This window comes from Meles meles, chromosome 9 (genome assembly GCF_922984935.1).
Source record: "Meles meles chromosome 9, mMelMel3.1 paternal haplotype, whole genome shotgun sequence".
NCBI classification, from domain to species: Eukaryota; Metazoa; Chordata; class Mammalia; order Carnivora; family Mustelidae; genus Meles; species Meles meles.
In genome coordinates this window covers 3137643-3154304 of record NC_060074.1, presented here as the reverse complement: position 1 = coordinate 3154304, position 16662 = coordinate 3137643, and the positions used below count along the sequence as shown (strand labels likewise).

Here is a 16662-nt window from a genome sequence, read left to right as displayed (position 1 = left end):
CTATACGTGTTTTAGGTAAAACTTTACAAGACCAGGAAAGAACCAGAGGAAAGCATAGTTTGGACAGTTAGCAGGATTCACAAAGGTCTGGATACTTCATATTGCCATCAGCCAGAAGGTTTACACTTTAGCTGGTGGTGGGGGTAAATTAATACTAAAGTAAAGGCTATCTAGAACTCCCAAGATAATTCAGTGGGGAAAGAGATCAATAAATGGTCCTAGAACAATTGGATATCCATATGTGAGAGGAAAAAGTGCTTGACTCTTCCCTTATACCTGCAGGGAAGGAGAAAACTCTCCTCTGTCTTCTGAGGGTCTCCAGCCCAGCCTAAGAATTAAATTGACATAAGCCAGATAGAATGATAGGAGAAAAGATACAAAAGATATTAAATTTTTGTATGTACATGGGAGCCTACACAAGAGAATGAAGATATGAACAAATAACCACAGCAGGAAGATTTTATGCCTTTTAGACAAATTTGTGAAGAATTAACAAGAGAAAGGAGTTTGGTCTAGTGGTAGTAAGTGGTGAAGAAGTAACTGGGAAATTAAGGGTTGGTTTAACAAGGGTTATTTGTATAAATGTCTTGGCCGTATGTTCCCTACCTCTGGTGAAAAGAAATGTCTTCCTTCTGCTACACACAGGGCATCTTTCACATAGGCGTTTTATTTCCTGGAACAAAGGGAGGGTCATACTGTTTCTCAAGTGCATTTAACTCAAAATAACCAATGTGCCTAAGTGTCCTGTCTCGAAGTAACGTGCTCTGAACTCCGCCTTATGCAAGTCAGAGTGGATTATGCACCTAAATATAGGAGCTAAAACTGTACCACTTCTAAAAGAAAACAGAAAATCTTTGTGACTTTGGGTTAGCCAAGACTTTTTAATGCAAAAAGCAAGAGCTACACAAGAAAAAAATTAATAAATTGATCTTTATTATAATTAAATACTTTTCTTCTTTGAAAGGCGCTATAAAGAAAATAAGCCACATTTGGGAAGAAATATATTTGCAAAACTCATATCTGATAACAGGGCTTTATTGTCTATAAAGAACACTCGTAAGTTAACGAGAATACAAACAGTGCACCTAGGAAATGGGAATCTAGACACTTCACCAAACAACGTGTATGAATGGCCAGTAAGCACACATAAAAATGCTTAAGATCTTTAATCATTAGGAAACTGCAAATTAAAATCACAGTGAGATGTCACTGTGCATCTGTTAGAGTGGCTGGATGTAAAAGGTTGACTGTACCGGCCCCCGGCGTTGGTAAGGATACGGGACATCTACAGCTCACACGTGGCTGGCAGAAAGCCGTTTGGCAGCCTGGTAAGTTAGGTGCACATTTACTGCAAGACCCAACTGTCCCGCCCCGAGGGGTTCACCCAAGGAGAATGTAAACATATGGCTGCACAGATGCTTTTCCTCACACGTTCCTAGCGACTTCGTTATAATGACCAAAACCCGAATACCGCTTCGCTGTGGGAAGGGATGAGTTAGCGTGGCGTGAAACAAAATGGGTGAGTCTCGGAAGCACTGTGCCAGCTGAAGCAAGCAGACACGACACACAGGACTACTTCCTTTTGATTTTATTTTTATGAAATTCTAGAGAATACAGAATTACAGGGAGAGAAATTGCATCCGTTATCTGCGGGTAGAGTTGAGGGAAAGGAGAACTCTTCGTGGTGATGAAAATGTTCCAAATCCTGGGGCGCCTGGGTGGCTCAGTGGGTTAAGCCTCTGCCTTCGGCTCAGGTCATGATCTCAGGGTCTTGGGATCGAGCCCCGCATCGGGCTCTCTGCTCAGCGGGGAGCCTGCTTCCCTCCCTCTCTCTGCCTGCCTCTCTGCCTGCTTGTGATCTCTCTCTGTCAAATAAATAAATAAAATCTTAAAGAAAAAAAATGTTCCAAATCTTGATTGTAGGCGTAGTTGCATAACTGCATACATTGATCAAAAGTTACAGAACTCTTCACTTAAAATGAGTGAATTTTATATCTAAGTTACATGTGAGTAAAACTAATTATTTTAAAAAATCAAAATAACATACCAAATTATATTAAAAAAAACAGTTGGACATATAGAAGTAGTTATTCGATTGGCTGAAGGTACCCATTACACTGTGCTGTTTATTGCTATGAGTAAGAGTAATTTAATGGCAGTGTTGCTGGGTACATTGTGTCTTTGGAGAAGGAGGACAGTAAACCATAAAGGGGAAAATACATCAATATGTGTAAACAGGACAACAACTTTCCGGTGACGGATCCACTGATTGATTATCAGTGACCCTAAAACACTATCATCAGCATTTGGGAGATCATGAAAGAGCAGTACTTGATTCTTTAGACATTATCTTTGCCATTTTATTTAAATTGCTAAGGCTTTTAAGAAATTACTGGAAAATCTTAAGATACGATTGCAGAAAGCGCTCTTGATAGACTGGCTCTAGGCCATTGCTGTAGATAAAAGTAGCAGTTCCTATTTCTTTAAAGTGCTATTTGGGGGGCGCCTGGGTGGCTCAGTGGGTTAAGCCGCTGCCTTCGGCTCAGGTCATGATCTCAGGGTCTTGGGATCGAGTCCCGCATCGGGCTCTCTGCTCGGCAGTGAGCCTGCTTCCCTCCCTCTCTCTCTGCCTGCCTCTCTGTCTACTTGTGATCTCTCTCTGTCAAATAAATAAAAAATTAAAAAAAAAAATTTTAAAGTGCTATTTGGTCTTTATATAATAATATGACCCTTCAGAATGATAAAGAATATATTTAAAAATAAAAATGTTTCTGTGAAACTGCAGTATGCTATGAATTAGACTAACTTCCTTTATTTAGTTCAGGTATTTTGTATTTCTGTTGGTTTATTGTCAATCTAAACACGAAAAGATTTATAGGTGTAAGTACAAAATATGTAAGATTATTTAGAAAAGTGTTCACAGTTCATAGTATAGTAAATATAAATGATCCAAATATACATGAATTTCTAATTGTTTGGGTTCCTTCTTTTGGAGTTAAATCTTACAGCCTAGACTTTTAGAGAATGTCATAAGTGACATCCTTTTTTTATAGAGAAAAACCTCTATAGCTTCTTTTCTAAGATCATCTCTAAATCAGAGAAGGATTGGGAGCTTATATGTCTGTATTGTCCCTTCAAAGAACCCTGAGGCCAACTTGGTAGAATTTTTCTAATTGTATCATTAAAGGGTTGTTGAAAATATTGTTCTTTTAATTGTATCCGTATAGGCTTGTTGGATAATGCATATCAAACTGTATGTTATGAGTCTTCTGGTAGATGCTGAGGGGAGAGGTAGAGGGAGTATACTGAGTTTTTCTTTTGTTGGAAATCCCAAAGATTTGGTAAAACTTAAGAAGAATTCCTAGGATTCTTACCAAAAAAGCAGTGACTATAATGCTCATAGTGCTCTGAGTGCAACCATGTCCTGTTCACTGTTGTCTCCTCTGAAGTGTCTGATGCATAGATGCTCACTAATACTGAATTGAGATGAGAATGTGAATTATTTGATAAAAATGTAGGAAAAAAGAAGTTGGCTCTTTGGCATACATGAGACAGCTTATTTTTAAAGGGTCGGATAATTTAGTTATGACACTACCCAGAGCTATACCAAGAAGGAGAAATATGTTCACCAGGTTGTGTGGTTGCATGATCGTATCCATACACATTTCTGACATAGCTGAAGATCCACGTCCTCGTCATTTGTCCAGTTTTCTGTAATAGTCTCCGTGTTCCCTTTGTAATGAATGAGGCTATATTACATGAGCTTTAACCCTCTTGCATCATCCTTTTGATTCCTCTGACCTGTGTCTCACTTTTTGCTGAGGGAAACATCCCCATCTGTGCTTTCATTCTGTCCTTTCCCGCCTCATTGAGGAGCTACTTGGCCATCAGTCTTCTCCTTCTTTCAGTTATCCGTAAAATTTTCCCTTCTTGGGTGAATGCATGTTTCCTTCTGCCCTTATTTTCAAAATCTTTCCTACTCTTAGAAGAAGCCTTTTCTTGGGACGCCTGGGTGGCTCAGTGGATTAAGTCTCTGCCTTCGGCTCGGGTCATGATCCCAGGTCCCACATCGGACTCTCTGCTCAGCGGGGAGCCTGCTTCCTGCCTCTCTCTGCCTGCCTCTCTGCCTACTTGTAATATCTCTCTTTCTGTCAAATAAATAAATAAAATCTTTAAGAAAAAAAAGAAAAAGAAAAAGCCTTCTCTTAACAGTTTTTCCTCAAACTACCATCCTGACTTTGTCTTCCCCCCTTTTCCACCAAAACTACACAAGGAGGTTTTTACTAACTTCTGTCACCTGACATGACATCGTCTCCATCTTTGTTCTTCTTGACTTTTCGTCAGCCTTTGGCATGGATTACCTCTGTAACCTTGTGTATAGAGTGAAGTAGGCTTTGGGGTTGCCAGGCTGGGGTTTGGACTCCTCTCTGAGTGACCTTGGATAAATTCTTACCAGGCTGGTTTCCTCATTTGTACAGTGTGCGCACATGTGAGCTAAGGGAGGTGTGCTCAGTACATGTTCCATCCTTCCCTTCCCTGTTTGGCTGGGTTTCTGACTCCTTGCACTATCCATTTTTGAGGTGGATAGTATTACAGTCTCCATCTGAGAAATGAAGAAACTAAGATCAATCACGTAGAAGATGGTGGAGCCGGAATTCTACCACTGAGTTGTGGACTCTAGGGTTCAGGCCCTGAGTCTCTGTGCCGGATTGCCAGTGTACTAAGAATTTTTGGAAACTAGTTTTCCTTGGGTTGTCAATGCACTATTTTCTAACGTGGTGTCTGTTAACAGGAAATCTCTTTAATTACTAGTTCATTAAATGTCTTAACCAGTGGAGCTTTTCAATTGAAATTTTCTTCCCTTTTTTTTCTAGTGTGTTTATGTGTGCGTGACACAAGCACAGACACCTGGAACCCTTACCATGCGGCCATTTTCCCCGTGTCTGTCTCATCCCTTCTTCCACCCACCCCTGCCCCCCAATAACCACCATTTCTCTGTATTTAAGTCTGTTTTTTTCCTTTATTTGTTTTGTTTTTTAACTACCACATGAATGAAATCATATGGTATTTCTTTTAGTCAGACTTATTTCACTAGCATTATATGCACGAGGTCCGTCCATGTTGTTGCAAAAATCAAGATCTCATTCTTTTTTATGACTGGGTAATACACCCTTATATATAGAAACCATGTCTTCTTTATTCATTCACCTATTGGTGGACACTTGGGTTCCTTCTGTATCCTGGCTACTGTAAATAATGTTGCAATAAACATAGGGGTGTGTGGATCTTTTCATATTAGTGTTTTTGTTTTCTTTGGGTAAGTACCTAGTAGTGGGATTACTGGATCATATGGTAATTCTATTTTTAATTTTTTCGAGGTACCTCCATAATATTTTCCGCACTGGCTGCACCAGTTTGCATTCCTACCAACAGTGCATGAGGGTTCCTTTTTCTCCATATCCTCACCAACGCTTGTTCCTTATCTTTTTGATACTGGCCGTTTGACAAGTGTATACTGTATCTCATGGTGGTTTTGATTTGTATTTCACTGCTGATCAGTGATGTTGAATATCTTTTCATGTGTTTGTTGGCCATGTTTATGTCCTCCTTGGAAAAATGTCTGTTCAAGTCTTTTGCCTGTTTTTTAATTGGATTGTTTGTGTTGAGTTTTAGACGTTCTTTATATATCTTAGATATTAATCCCTTATTGGATGTACCATTTGCAGATATCTTCCCCCATTCAGTAGGTTGCCTTGTCATGGTGGTCTCCATCACTGTGTAAAAGCTTTTTATTTTGGTGTAGTCCCTCTAATTTATTTTTGCTGTTTCCTTTGCCTTAGGAGACATACATAGGAAAATGTTTCTACTGGCAGTGTCAGAATTACTACCTGTGTTTTCTTTTAGGGGTGTTGTGGTTTCAGGTATCACATTGAGGTCTTTGATCCATTTTGAGCTTATTTTTAACATGCTGTGTGAAAGTGGTCCAGTTTCTTTCTTCTGCATGAAGTTGTCCAGTTGTCCCCGCACCATCTATTAATGCCTCTCTTTTCCCCATTGTATGTATATCCTGCCTCGTTTCTTACAGGTTAATCGTCCGTGTAAGTGTGCGTTTATTTCTGAGGTCTCTTTCCGTACCATTGCCATACAGTTTTACAGTATTACTACAGCTTTGTAGTATTATCTTGAAATCTGGGATTGTAATACTTGGAGCTTTCTTCTTTTTTCTCAAGATTGCTTTGGCTGTTTGGGGTCTTTTTGGGTCCATATGGATTCTAACCTTATTCTAGTTCTTTGGAAAATGCTGCTGGTATTTTGATAGGGATTGCATTAAATCTGTAGCTTGCATTGTGTAGTATGAACATTTTAACAACACTGGTTTTCTAATCCATGAGCGTGGAATATCTTTCTGTTGTTTGTGTCATCTTCAGTTTCTTTCAGCAGTTTTATAGCTTTCATACACGTCTTTCACCGCCTTGGTTAAGTTTATTCCTAAGTATTTTATTATCTTTGGTGCAGTTGTAGATGGGATGGTTTTCCTGTTAAGTGGCCTTTTTAATGAGATTAATTGGTAGCCAGCTTGAAGAAGTATGGCAGAGAGAGTTTGTGTTTTGAGAATTCTAGACTGTATATAAAGTGCAGTTAGCCTAACACAGGCAGTTCGTCACAGTGGTAGTTCTGAGGTACATGATCGTGGGCGTATATACTACAGCCTTTTGGAAAGGGAACTATAGCTTCATTGACTTTGTAGACTAGAAAAGATAGAACATGGCTATGTCACTCCTTGAGTCCGGCTTTCAGCACCGTGAGTGAAGCTCTTCCCGATGGTCCCCTGGGTCATTGCTCTTGCTAGAGAAAACCAGTGGTTTTGTCAGCAAATTGGACCCCTTGTCTACTTGCCTGTGAAAAGGAGGGGCCTCCTGGCACAGTACGCAGACGCGGTGCGGGTGCCACCATATGCCTCATGGTCTGTAACCGGAAAGGGGAGACCGTGGCGTGGGAGTGCTTCGGGGGCATTCAGCGAGATCGTGTGCCTGCAGCACTGAGGGCAGAAGGGTGAGTTCCGATGAAGATGAATCAGATGCGTGAAAAGGCTTAGTTTCTTTTCTCTCTTTCTCACCTTTTCTTCAGCACTGTGACTGTAGGTAGGAGACTGACTTCCCTGAACTGTTCCGGTGCAGTAATCATCTATGTAAGTCCCAGCAGCTGTTAGGTCCGATCCTGCCCTGCCCATTCGGCGTGTTCTCTGAACCCGCATCACACTTGAGGACGCTGCAGAGAACCTGGAAGCTTGATGGGGGGAATTCTTTGAACTCAGGAACTGAAATTTCTGCCTTTGAGACAGTCACTCAACAACAGGCCTGAAAGCTGTATTGCAGTTGTGAAGACCAGGGCAGGCATCAGAGTTACACAGCCCATGATAGGTACACACAGCAGATTCACGTAGCACATGCAGCAGCCGCTGGTCACAGTCGCACACGTGCGTCAGAACACTGGTAGCACCATCTTTAAATTCCGAAGGAAGGGGCGCATGGCGCTGTGGCCGAGGAGTCCCGCCTGTTACTCTTCCTTTATTAAGTATTTAAATACTATAGACCACCTCGTGGTGTCTTGTTTTCTCTTCTTACTTTTAAGGTAAGTAGATTTATTTTTAGATAAAGAGTGTAGTTAGTTCAAACACTTCTCTATAGTCACAAAATGGGAAGGAAAGAGCTATATTTCTACTGTACCTTTTTTATATTACAAAGTAAAATGTTCTCTGATAATGTTAGTTGTTTGTAAGATGTATATTAATTTTACTTCAGCATAATCACTGCTTACCTAGTTGGGATCATAATTTATGTCAGGCAGCTACAAAAATATGGATTTCTTATGTTAATTTATGGGTATAGCATTTATTCCACTGGTGGAATGACTTGTTTTGTTATTACAGGAGATTAGAAAACCACTGGCACTTTGACAAGATGAGGTTGGCATAATCTCACTTTCATGAAACGGTCAGGTGGAAGTCCTGTTTCAGGAGCAATTTTAATAAGATTTATATGAAGACTCAGCTAATTTGTTGTAGGTAGTAAAGGAGTACTTGGACTAAAACTAGTAAAAAAATTTTTTTTTCTCCCACAGATAATTAATAAAATGTCCCCAACATCCCTAAAGATCACACTAAGGCAGCTCATAGAGGGCTCTTCAAAGACCTTGCAGGAAGTATTTACTATGGAATATCGGCTGAGTCAAGCTTGTATGGTAAGAATTTGAAAATATATGTATTTATTTTCTGTTTATGAAAGTAATAGATGTTCATTGTAGAGCATGTAAAATACAGAAAACTATAAACAAAATCCTTAAAACTACTTGTTAATCTGCTCTGTGGAAGCACAACAGACCAGCTAGCTTAAGGGGCGCGGGATTGTCCTGCCATCGCTATTCTTGAGTTGAGCTCTTAGGAAACAACGGTTACATTTGTGTGTTAAGTGTAAGAAGCCTCTGATCTCAGGTGGGGTTCAAAATAGAAATAAACCATTTTTCAGGCCTGCCCTCTGACCTTTGGGCAAGAAGCATGAACTCTGTAAATCCGAATCCCCTCACTGGTAAAATGAGGAATGTATGTCTATGTAAAATGTGGGAATGGGTGTTATTGGTTTGTTCCGTGTCTTAATTAATAGATTAACGTTGAGAATAACATTGTAAATAACACTTAAAATAGACCGATGACAAGGAATATTAATTTTATGAGACGCTTCAGAGTCATAGAGCCCTCTTCTAGGTGATACACTCTTCGAAAGCAGAATCATTGGTTTGGGGCTACATGTAGAGGGCCCTTAGATTAATTTATGGCCTAAAGGAATTTGTTGTTTAATAACGAGAAAGTAGGTCTCCCTAATGGATTTTCGTATCTTGCAATAGTTATTAAGGTATTCAGAGTAGTTCATCTAACTATAAATAAAACTCCATTAGTCACTTTAATCTTGAAGTCACACTTCTAGTAAGATGTAAGGAGCAGCTGAAGCCTGCTGTTAAGAGAAGTACTATGGCAGGCACTGCATAGGTATCCTCTCCATTACATTTGACGCTGTCTAGAATGATAGGAGCTGTTCTTGTCTCACTTTACAGAAGAGGAAACCGGCACAGGGCGGTAACGTGCCTAAGTGGCAGACACATGTATGTGAAAGCAGGTGGGCTCACTCTCGGGCCTGCTCCCCGACCACCGCCCCGTGAACCCCGCAGTCCGTGTTTGCTGCCCTGCGTGGACCGGTCAGTTCCTTCCGTCAGCACGCACGCTAGCTGTGTTGCCGGGCACGGTGCTAGGTGTCACGTTGTGGAAAGAATGACTAGGCCTTGTTCTCGTGGAATTTATAGTCTACTGAGACTGTGAAGAACAAGTAAGCAAAATAAGTAAAATAATTACAAGTTGCGGTTCGTGCTCCAAAGGAAACCCACGGGTCGGCGATAGAAGAGGGTGATGCAGGGCAGGAGGGAGTGGGCGAGACAAAGGGAAGACACCGCGGTGTCGCCAGCTCATCTGTGACCTGCGGTAGGAAGCGCGTGTGTTGAGAATTCTCTCGGGCTACAGCAGTGGGTGGTCGGGTTGCATCTGCTCTGACGGTAGCTGCTGCCGCTGGACGGCGATGGGGTTGCCAGGGTTCCAGAGTGCGGGAGAGACCAGATGCGAGGTTACTGCAGTGATCCAGTGCGGAGGAGCAGTGGCTTAGACGAAGGCGGGAGCCCCGGAGAGCCGTGAACGGTTGGAGGCCCAGTGTAGGAGCAGAACCGATAGGCCTTGATGAGTGCGAGGGAAGGAAAGAGCGCCTTCAGGAGTCGGAGTTTGGAGGAGGTGTGCGGGAGAGATTTAAGTCCGGAAGACATTAGAACCACGTTTTTAAAGAAGACTTTGGAGGGGCGCCTGGGTGGCTCATTCGGTTAAGCATCCGACTCTTGATTTCAGCTCAGGTCACCATGGGTCATGAGATCGAGCCCCCGAGTCTCTGCGTCAGGCTTCGTGCTCAGCGGGGAGTCGGCTTGAGATTCTCCAGTCCGTGCTCTCTCTCTCTCTGAATAAAGAAAATCCTAAAAAAGAACTTTTGGAGATTTATTTACTTAATAAATACAAAAGCTCACCGTGTGCAGGGCACTGGTAGAGGGACCAAGAATGCGTCAGTAAACCAGCTAGACAAAATCTCCGCCCCTCATGGAACTGTCTGGTGGGGAGAGAGACTGTAAACAGGAAGACTGTGAGGTGCTCATCTCTGGCTGCAAGTACCTCGGAGTGAAAGTGAAGTGCGAAGGAGGAGGTGACATAAAGCGGGCCGGGGCGGGGGGGGGGCGGGGTGTGTGGTTGAGCTTACAGATGGCATTTCCCGGAGAAGACCTGACTGAGAAGATGTTGTTTGAGTGAAAACCTGAAGGAAGTGGGGGAAGGAGCTGTGCAAGGGTCTGGGGAGGAGCATCCAGGCAGAGGCAGGTACAGAGCTCTGAGGCAGGGGAGCGCCTGCCTATCCCGGAGCCGCAGGAAGCCGGACGGAGTGCGCAGAGAAGGGGGGTCGATGAGGTCAGCGTCAACAGGGTAGAGAAGGGCCGGGCAGAGCACATATAACCTGGAACCAGAGCCCAGATAACTTGGCGTCTGTTCTGAGTAAATGGGAAGCCACGGGTGCTTTTGAGTAGAGAAGCGACATCTTGTATGTAACAGAATGGGTAAGTCACATGCCGATGCGTCAGGTACAGAATGGATGAGATCATGCAGAGGGAGAATGAGGTCGATCTGAGCCCCAGGAAAGGCAGCACTTTGAGTGGATTAGAGGGAAAAGCAGCGAAAGAGATAAAGGACAGAGGAGGGAGAACCAGGAGAGTGTGGGGTCGTGAGAGCAAGGAAAGAGTGTGTCAAGGAGAAGGGGGTATTACCAAAGTGTCTAATAGGGTGGGATGAAGGCATCTTTCACGTCCCACAGTACTGGATTACAGGGGATTTCGGCACGCCGTGTCGGAGGAGCGCTGGGGCAGAAGTTAGAGTGTGGCGAGTTGGGGAGGAAATGAGTAAATGGGATGTGGACGAGCGGAGGCTATACGTATGTGACTTTCTCTTCTCGAAACAAATGGGGTAGAGGCTGGACTGTGGAATCAAGTGAGGTTCCTTGTTATTTTATAAGGTGGAAGATGCTGGCACCTGTTTATAAGTGATCGGGAATGACCCCGTAGAGACAAAAGATGATGTTGGTTCCGATAGTAGTGAACGTTTACTGAGCACTTACTGTATGTCAGGCACTGTGCTGGGATGTGCAGTACGATAACCCTCACATGGACGGTGTGGTATTGCCGTTCCATATAAGGAAGCTTGGCATTCGAGAAGTTAACTAGCCCAAGGTCACGTCGTTCTTGTCTAGTAGGGGCAGCGGGTGAGCCCAGACATTTGTTGCTGTTTTTTTTAAATTAACATGTAATATATCATCGGTTTCAGAGGTTCAGGTCTGTGATTCATCAGTCTTAAATAATACCCAGCGCTCATTCCATCATGTGCCCTCCTTAATGTCCATCACCCAGTACCCCATCCCCCCATCCCCCACTCCCCACCCCTCACCCTTCCAGCAACCCTCAGTTTGTTTCCTGCAATTAGGAGTCTCTTAGGATTTGTCTCCCTCTCTGGTTTCATCTTGTTTTATTCTTCCCTCTCTTCCCCTATGATCCCTCTTTTGTTTCTTAAATTCCACATACCAGTGAGATCGTATGATAATTGTCTTTCTCTGACTGACTTATTTTGCTTAGCATAATTCCCTCTAGTTCCATCCACGTCATTGCAAATGGGAATATTTCTTTTTTGATCGCTGCATCGTATTCCATTGTAGATATCTGCCACATCTTTCTCCATTCGATATTTGAACTGCAGTCAGTCACTGAGTTTTGCTGCCTACACTGATGATGCCAGGGGTAAAAATAAAGACAGACGACCTTCTCAAGCACAGTCCTTGAGAAGAGGAGATATGAGTAGGAATGGCGGGGGAGGGGTTGAGAACAGGTCTTTGAAAGAGCTTTCTCCGCAGTCAGGAAAGGGAAGGCATGGTACAGATGGAGTAGTTGGGCTGCAGGTAGTTTAGGGGTGGCAAGCCGCAAATGTTTGGCTTAGCACTTCTCTTTTTGTAATGAAGTAGAAAGTTAAGTCATTAGCTGAGAATACAGTGAGAGAAAAATTTGCCAGGGGTAGAGGTTGAGAAGGCAGAAGACAGTTGAAATCATTATCTTGGGAAGTGGGCAGTTTTCCATGCCTGTTTGAGATTTGTGGTCATGAATTTTATTTTATTTTATTTTAAAGATTTTATTTATTTATTTGACAGAGATCACAAGTAGGTGGAGAGGCAGGCAGAGAGGAAGGGAAGCAGACTCCCTGCTGAGCAGAGAGCCTGATGCTGGGCTCGATCCCAGGACCCTGGGATCATGACCTGAGCTGAAGGCAGAGACATTAACCCACTGAGCCACCCAGGCGTAAATGAAACCAATCACAGATTTTTCTGCAGCAAGATTTAGCCCCTTGAAAGCAGGCAGATGCAAATGGTAGGGGCGGGTGGTGCTGGGATTTTGCCAGGACAGACTCAAGGGGAGAAGATTGGCCTTGAGGGAGATGAGGGCATTTTCAGGGGGAAGTGACCACAGTGAAGTGGTGAAAAGTCGTAGGACTTGAGCAGACCAGGATCGGAGGCGGTGATCAAGAGAGTGGGTCATACAGGTGTTCCAGTCTCTGTTGATTTCAGGCTGTGGCCATGGGAGTGGAGAAGACAGATCATCACTGGGAATAAGGATTCACCATTTAATCTCAATTTTCTTTCAGGGAGGCCATGACTTTTTTGAAGGTGTCAGGGCAGGTAAGTGATGATTGTTTTCTTCCTGGCTATTATGGAAATAGGATTTGTGAGCATATACTGTTAATCAAAGATGATAGTTGTTTTATTAGTGAAAATTCCACTTTCATAAAGATTTCTTACTACCAGCTGGCGCATAAGGGAATATCAGTCTTTGAAATCAGTATTGTTGGAAAAATTCACATAACCTGTTTCACCACTCCCTAATTTGTATGTAAGAGGTAATCCTGCTTCTCCAGTCTCATGGACTGCCTCTGCTAAGTACAGCTGGGTCTGAAAACTCATTCTACTTCTGGAGCCTTGGAAAATTGCATTTATTCCCTTGCAAGAAGCCTCAAGTCCCCTCCCCCGCCTCTCTCTAGTACTGGCCTGGCTGCTCCCTATTACCTCTTTGCCTGTATCTAAGCAGTTAAACACTGACATTGGGAAAAAAAAAAAAAAAAAAAGACATAATTAGTAACATCCGCTAATGTTCTTATTAATTTGTTTTTATCATCTCCAAAGTTAGCATATTTAGAGAAAGTGAAATGGTATATTTTTTGTTCATAGCAAATCTGCGAACTGTGTATGTATAAGCCCGTATCCCCATAAGTAATAGCTGCCATTTATGTTGCATAAGTGAGTTTTCCCCTTTGCATGCATTTTGCGTATCTGATTTTTAAATGTTTTTATGGATTGCTTTAATAGAGACTCTGTATATACTTTATCTGAATAAAAGATTATATTCTCTGAGCTTATGTAAGCTTTGATAAAGACTGGTCACTGTTGTAGAATTCTCTTATCTTACAGCACAACATCAGAAATAAGCAGGGATTCAAATCCTTTTAGAGGATTCAGGGAATTGAGTCAGAGGAAATGGCTGTATGTTTTATAAAAACAAGTAAAATATGCATTTCCCCACCAATTCCCTGCAAATTCTTGCTGCATGTGGATCAGAGGCTGGACCTTTGATATCAGGAGGACCTGTGTGCTACTTGGGTTTTAATGCATTCATTTGATGTTATAGCAGCCCTCTTAAACTTAAAAAACAAAGGTATTGTTTTCATGTACACTGTCAATTATTTGATGGAAACAGTTGAAACCAGGCAGCATCCAAGTTATGATTCATAACGCAGGAGCTTATCAAGCTACTTTTTAATGAAGAAAGAGTATACTGCCTCATCTCTCAGCACAACCTCCCTGTTTTGCAGGCAGCCTCTATCTGGGTCACACTGTTTGCTGTGCTTGCATAATAACCAAATGTTTGCTACAGTTTGCTAATTATAAAATATGTTAGCAAATTAGATAAAATAAACTAGCAAATTTAGGGGAATGGTTGTCAAAAATTCTTACTCTTAACAGCTCAAATAAGCTTCTTCCTGGTTATAGAAGAAAATAAATACAGATTTCAGCAGAACTAGAGAGTTACCAAAAGGAATTTGAGTGGGTGCCTCATGAGACTTGAAAGAACCTGAGCTGTCTACATGGCAGGAACTTGTTATATCTGTGCTAAGTAAAAAAAAAAATTCTGTCTGTGTGAAAAGAACATACAGATTTTATTAATATTCTTTCCTTTTGCTCTTCAGCAGACTGTTGGAGAGGTAGATACCATGATAGCTTTGGCCAGAGGGCTTTAAGGGAAGAGATTCTTGAAGAAAGGAATGTTCCAGAATTGTTTTTACTTATGCTGTTTGGGGAATGTAAAACTGCCAGATTGGCAAGGATCATAACATCAGTGTTACCACTGATCTGATACTAGCTAGAATCCTGTAGCTAGGCAGCCCAGACTTAAAAATCTCCAGTGTGGGGCACCTGAGTGGTGCAGGCAGTAGAAGCATCCAAGTGTTGGTTTGGGTCAGGTCAGATCTCAGGGTCGTGAGATGGAGTCCTGCATCATGCTCGAGAGTCCCTCTTCCTCTCCCTTGGTCCCTCCCCGCTCCCTCGTTTGAGCACTCTCTAAATAAATCTTAGAAACAAAAAACAAAAAACCCTCCGGTCTCCCCAAGAATTACGCACATTTTAAGCATGGTTAAAGTTCTCTACCACAACCATACTAAGTGTAGTCCCCCCCCCCACTATTTTTTTAAAATTTTTTTGAGATAATTGTAGATTTATAGTTGTACGAAATAATATAGAAGGATCCTGTGTACCTGTCACCAAGTTTTCCCAAGCAGTAATGACTGTAATACGGTAGTATACTCGCACAACCAGGAAACGGACAACCCCTTCCCTTCTTAAAGGACAGGTTTGCCAATTGCCTCATACTTATGATCCAATGCGGATGCTGTGTGAGCACAGTAAATGATGACTACACCGAAATAAGAGAAGTAGTTTCTTAGGATACCCTGAAGACAGTCTGCTATTTTAATTCAGAGCTCTGTGAACTAGAGGATTCAGCAGAACAGCAGTATCCACTTTTAATTATGCGTAAAGTAATCCCCTTCCCTCTGCTTCAAGTAATTTTCCTTTCAATTCAACGTGGAGGAGTTTAGAAGGCAAATCTGGGCCCTCCACCCTCCCCTGCCTTCCCTTTAAACCACATCAACTCTGGTTTTAGCTGTTTTATAGCAGCAAGATTTCATTTACGATTTTGTTTGGAGAAGACTAAGGCTTGAGGCACATTAGTTCATAGGCTGTGTTCAAGCTGCAGGCATCAGACTTAGTGGAGTGGGAAGTGACCACATGAGTCATCATCAGTACGTTACTGTCCATCCAAATCCTCTGGAGCCTTAATTTAAAAGAAAAATGGAACACATGCAAAAATTTTAACTTTGCAGGAAAAAAATGTGCTAGAGAAAATATGTCTTGTGGTAAGGTAGTTTCTGTCAATTCAGTAATTAAAATCTGGTAATACCGGAAGGAAACATACTAACATTTCTTATGTCTTCACTTGACAGTTTTAATAGATAAAGACCAGAGTCCAAAGTGGAAACCAGCTGATCTAAAAGAAGTTACTGATGAAGATTTGAATAATTACTTTAAGTCTCTGGGAAGTAACGATTTGAAATTCTAAGGTGACTAGATTTTTAAGGGATTGTTTTGGAGCACTTGTTGGCAAACTATAGTACATGGGCCAGATCTGGCCTGCTGCCTGTTGCTGTTTTTTTTTTTCCACAAGCTAAGAATGTTCTCTGCATTTTTAAATGGCTGAGGAAAAAAAAAATCAATGACTAATATGTCATGACATGTGAAAGTTACACGCAATTTCATATCCGTGCTCATAAGTAAGTATCGACTGGCGTGTCGCTACACTCGGCTGTTTACCTATTGTCTGCCGCTGCTTTGAGTAGTGCAACAGACACCTTAAATCCTGCAAAGCCTAAAATACTATCTGATCCTTTTCAGAAAATATTTGCCAGCCCGTTTTATAAAAATGGGAAAATTTGAGGGGCGCCTGGGTGGCTCAGTGGGTTAAAGCCTCTGCCTTCGGCTCAGGTCATGATCCCAGGGTCCTGGGATCGAGCCCCGCATTGGGCTCTCTGCTCAGCGGGGAGCCTGCTTCCCCCACTCTTTCTCTCTGCCTGCCTCTCTGCCTACTTGTGATCTGTCAAATATATAAAAAAATAAATAAAATCTTTAAAAAAAAATGGGAAAATTTGAAGGTCTTAAATATCTAATTGAAATGAGAACCTTGTGTTTTGGTTTTGGGAAGTAGTTTTTATGTTGATTAAATAAACTTATGTATAGATTATTAAAAAAACAATCCTGAAATTTTTTGGCTATTTTGTTAATGCTTCAGAGAATTTTCTGGATATATAAGCCTGTTTTAAAGTAATTATGTTACGATAGAAGTGTTCCTTTTATAATATTAGAAATCTCAGTCAAAGCGAAGAGGTTTTTA

The 16662-nt window shown here is 42.0% G+C and overlaps 1 protein-coding gene across 5 annotated transcripts in view; it reads left to right on the top strand.

The window, feature by feature from the left end:
- The window catches only part of HIBCH (3-hydroxyisobutyryl-CoA hydrolase), a 104442-nt gene extending 88188 nt beyond the window's left edge, over positions 1–16254 (top strand). For all 5 annotated transcript variants that reach the window (XM_046019697.1, XM_046019699.1, XM_046019698.1 and 2 more), the window contains 3 exons: positions 8122–8241; positions 12812–12845; positions 15719–16254. In XM_046019697.1, the coding sequence (XP_045875653.1) occupies positions 8122–8241; positions 12812–12845; positions 15719–15834 (270 nt within the window). In that variant the 3' untranslated portion in view covers positions 15835–16254. The remainder of the gene's footprint in view (positions 1–8121; positions 8242–12811; positions 12846–15718) is intronic.
- Positions 16255–16662: the final 408 nt, after the last annotated feature.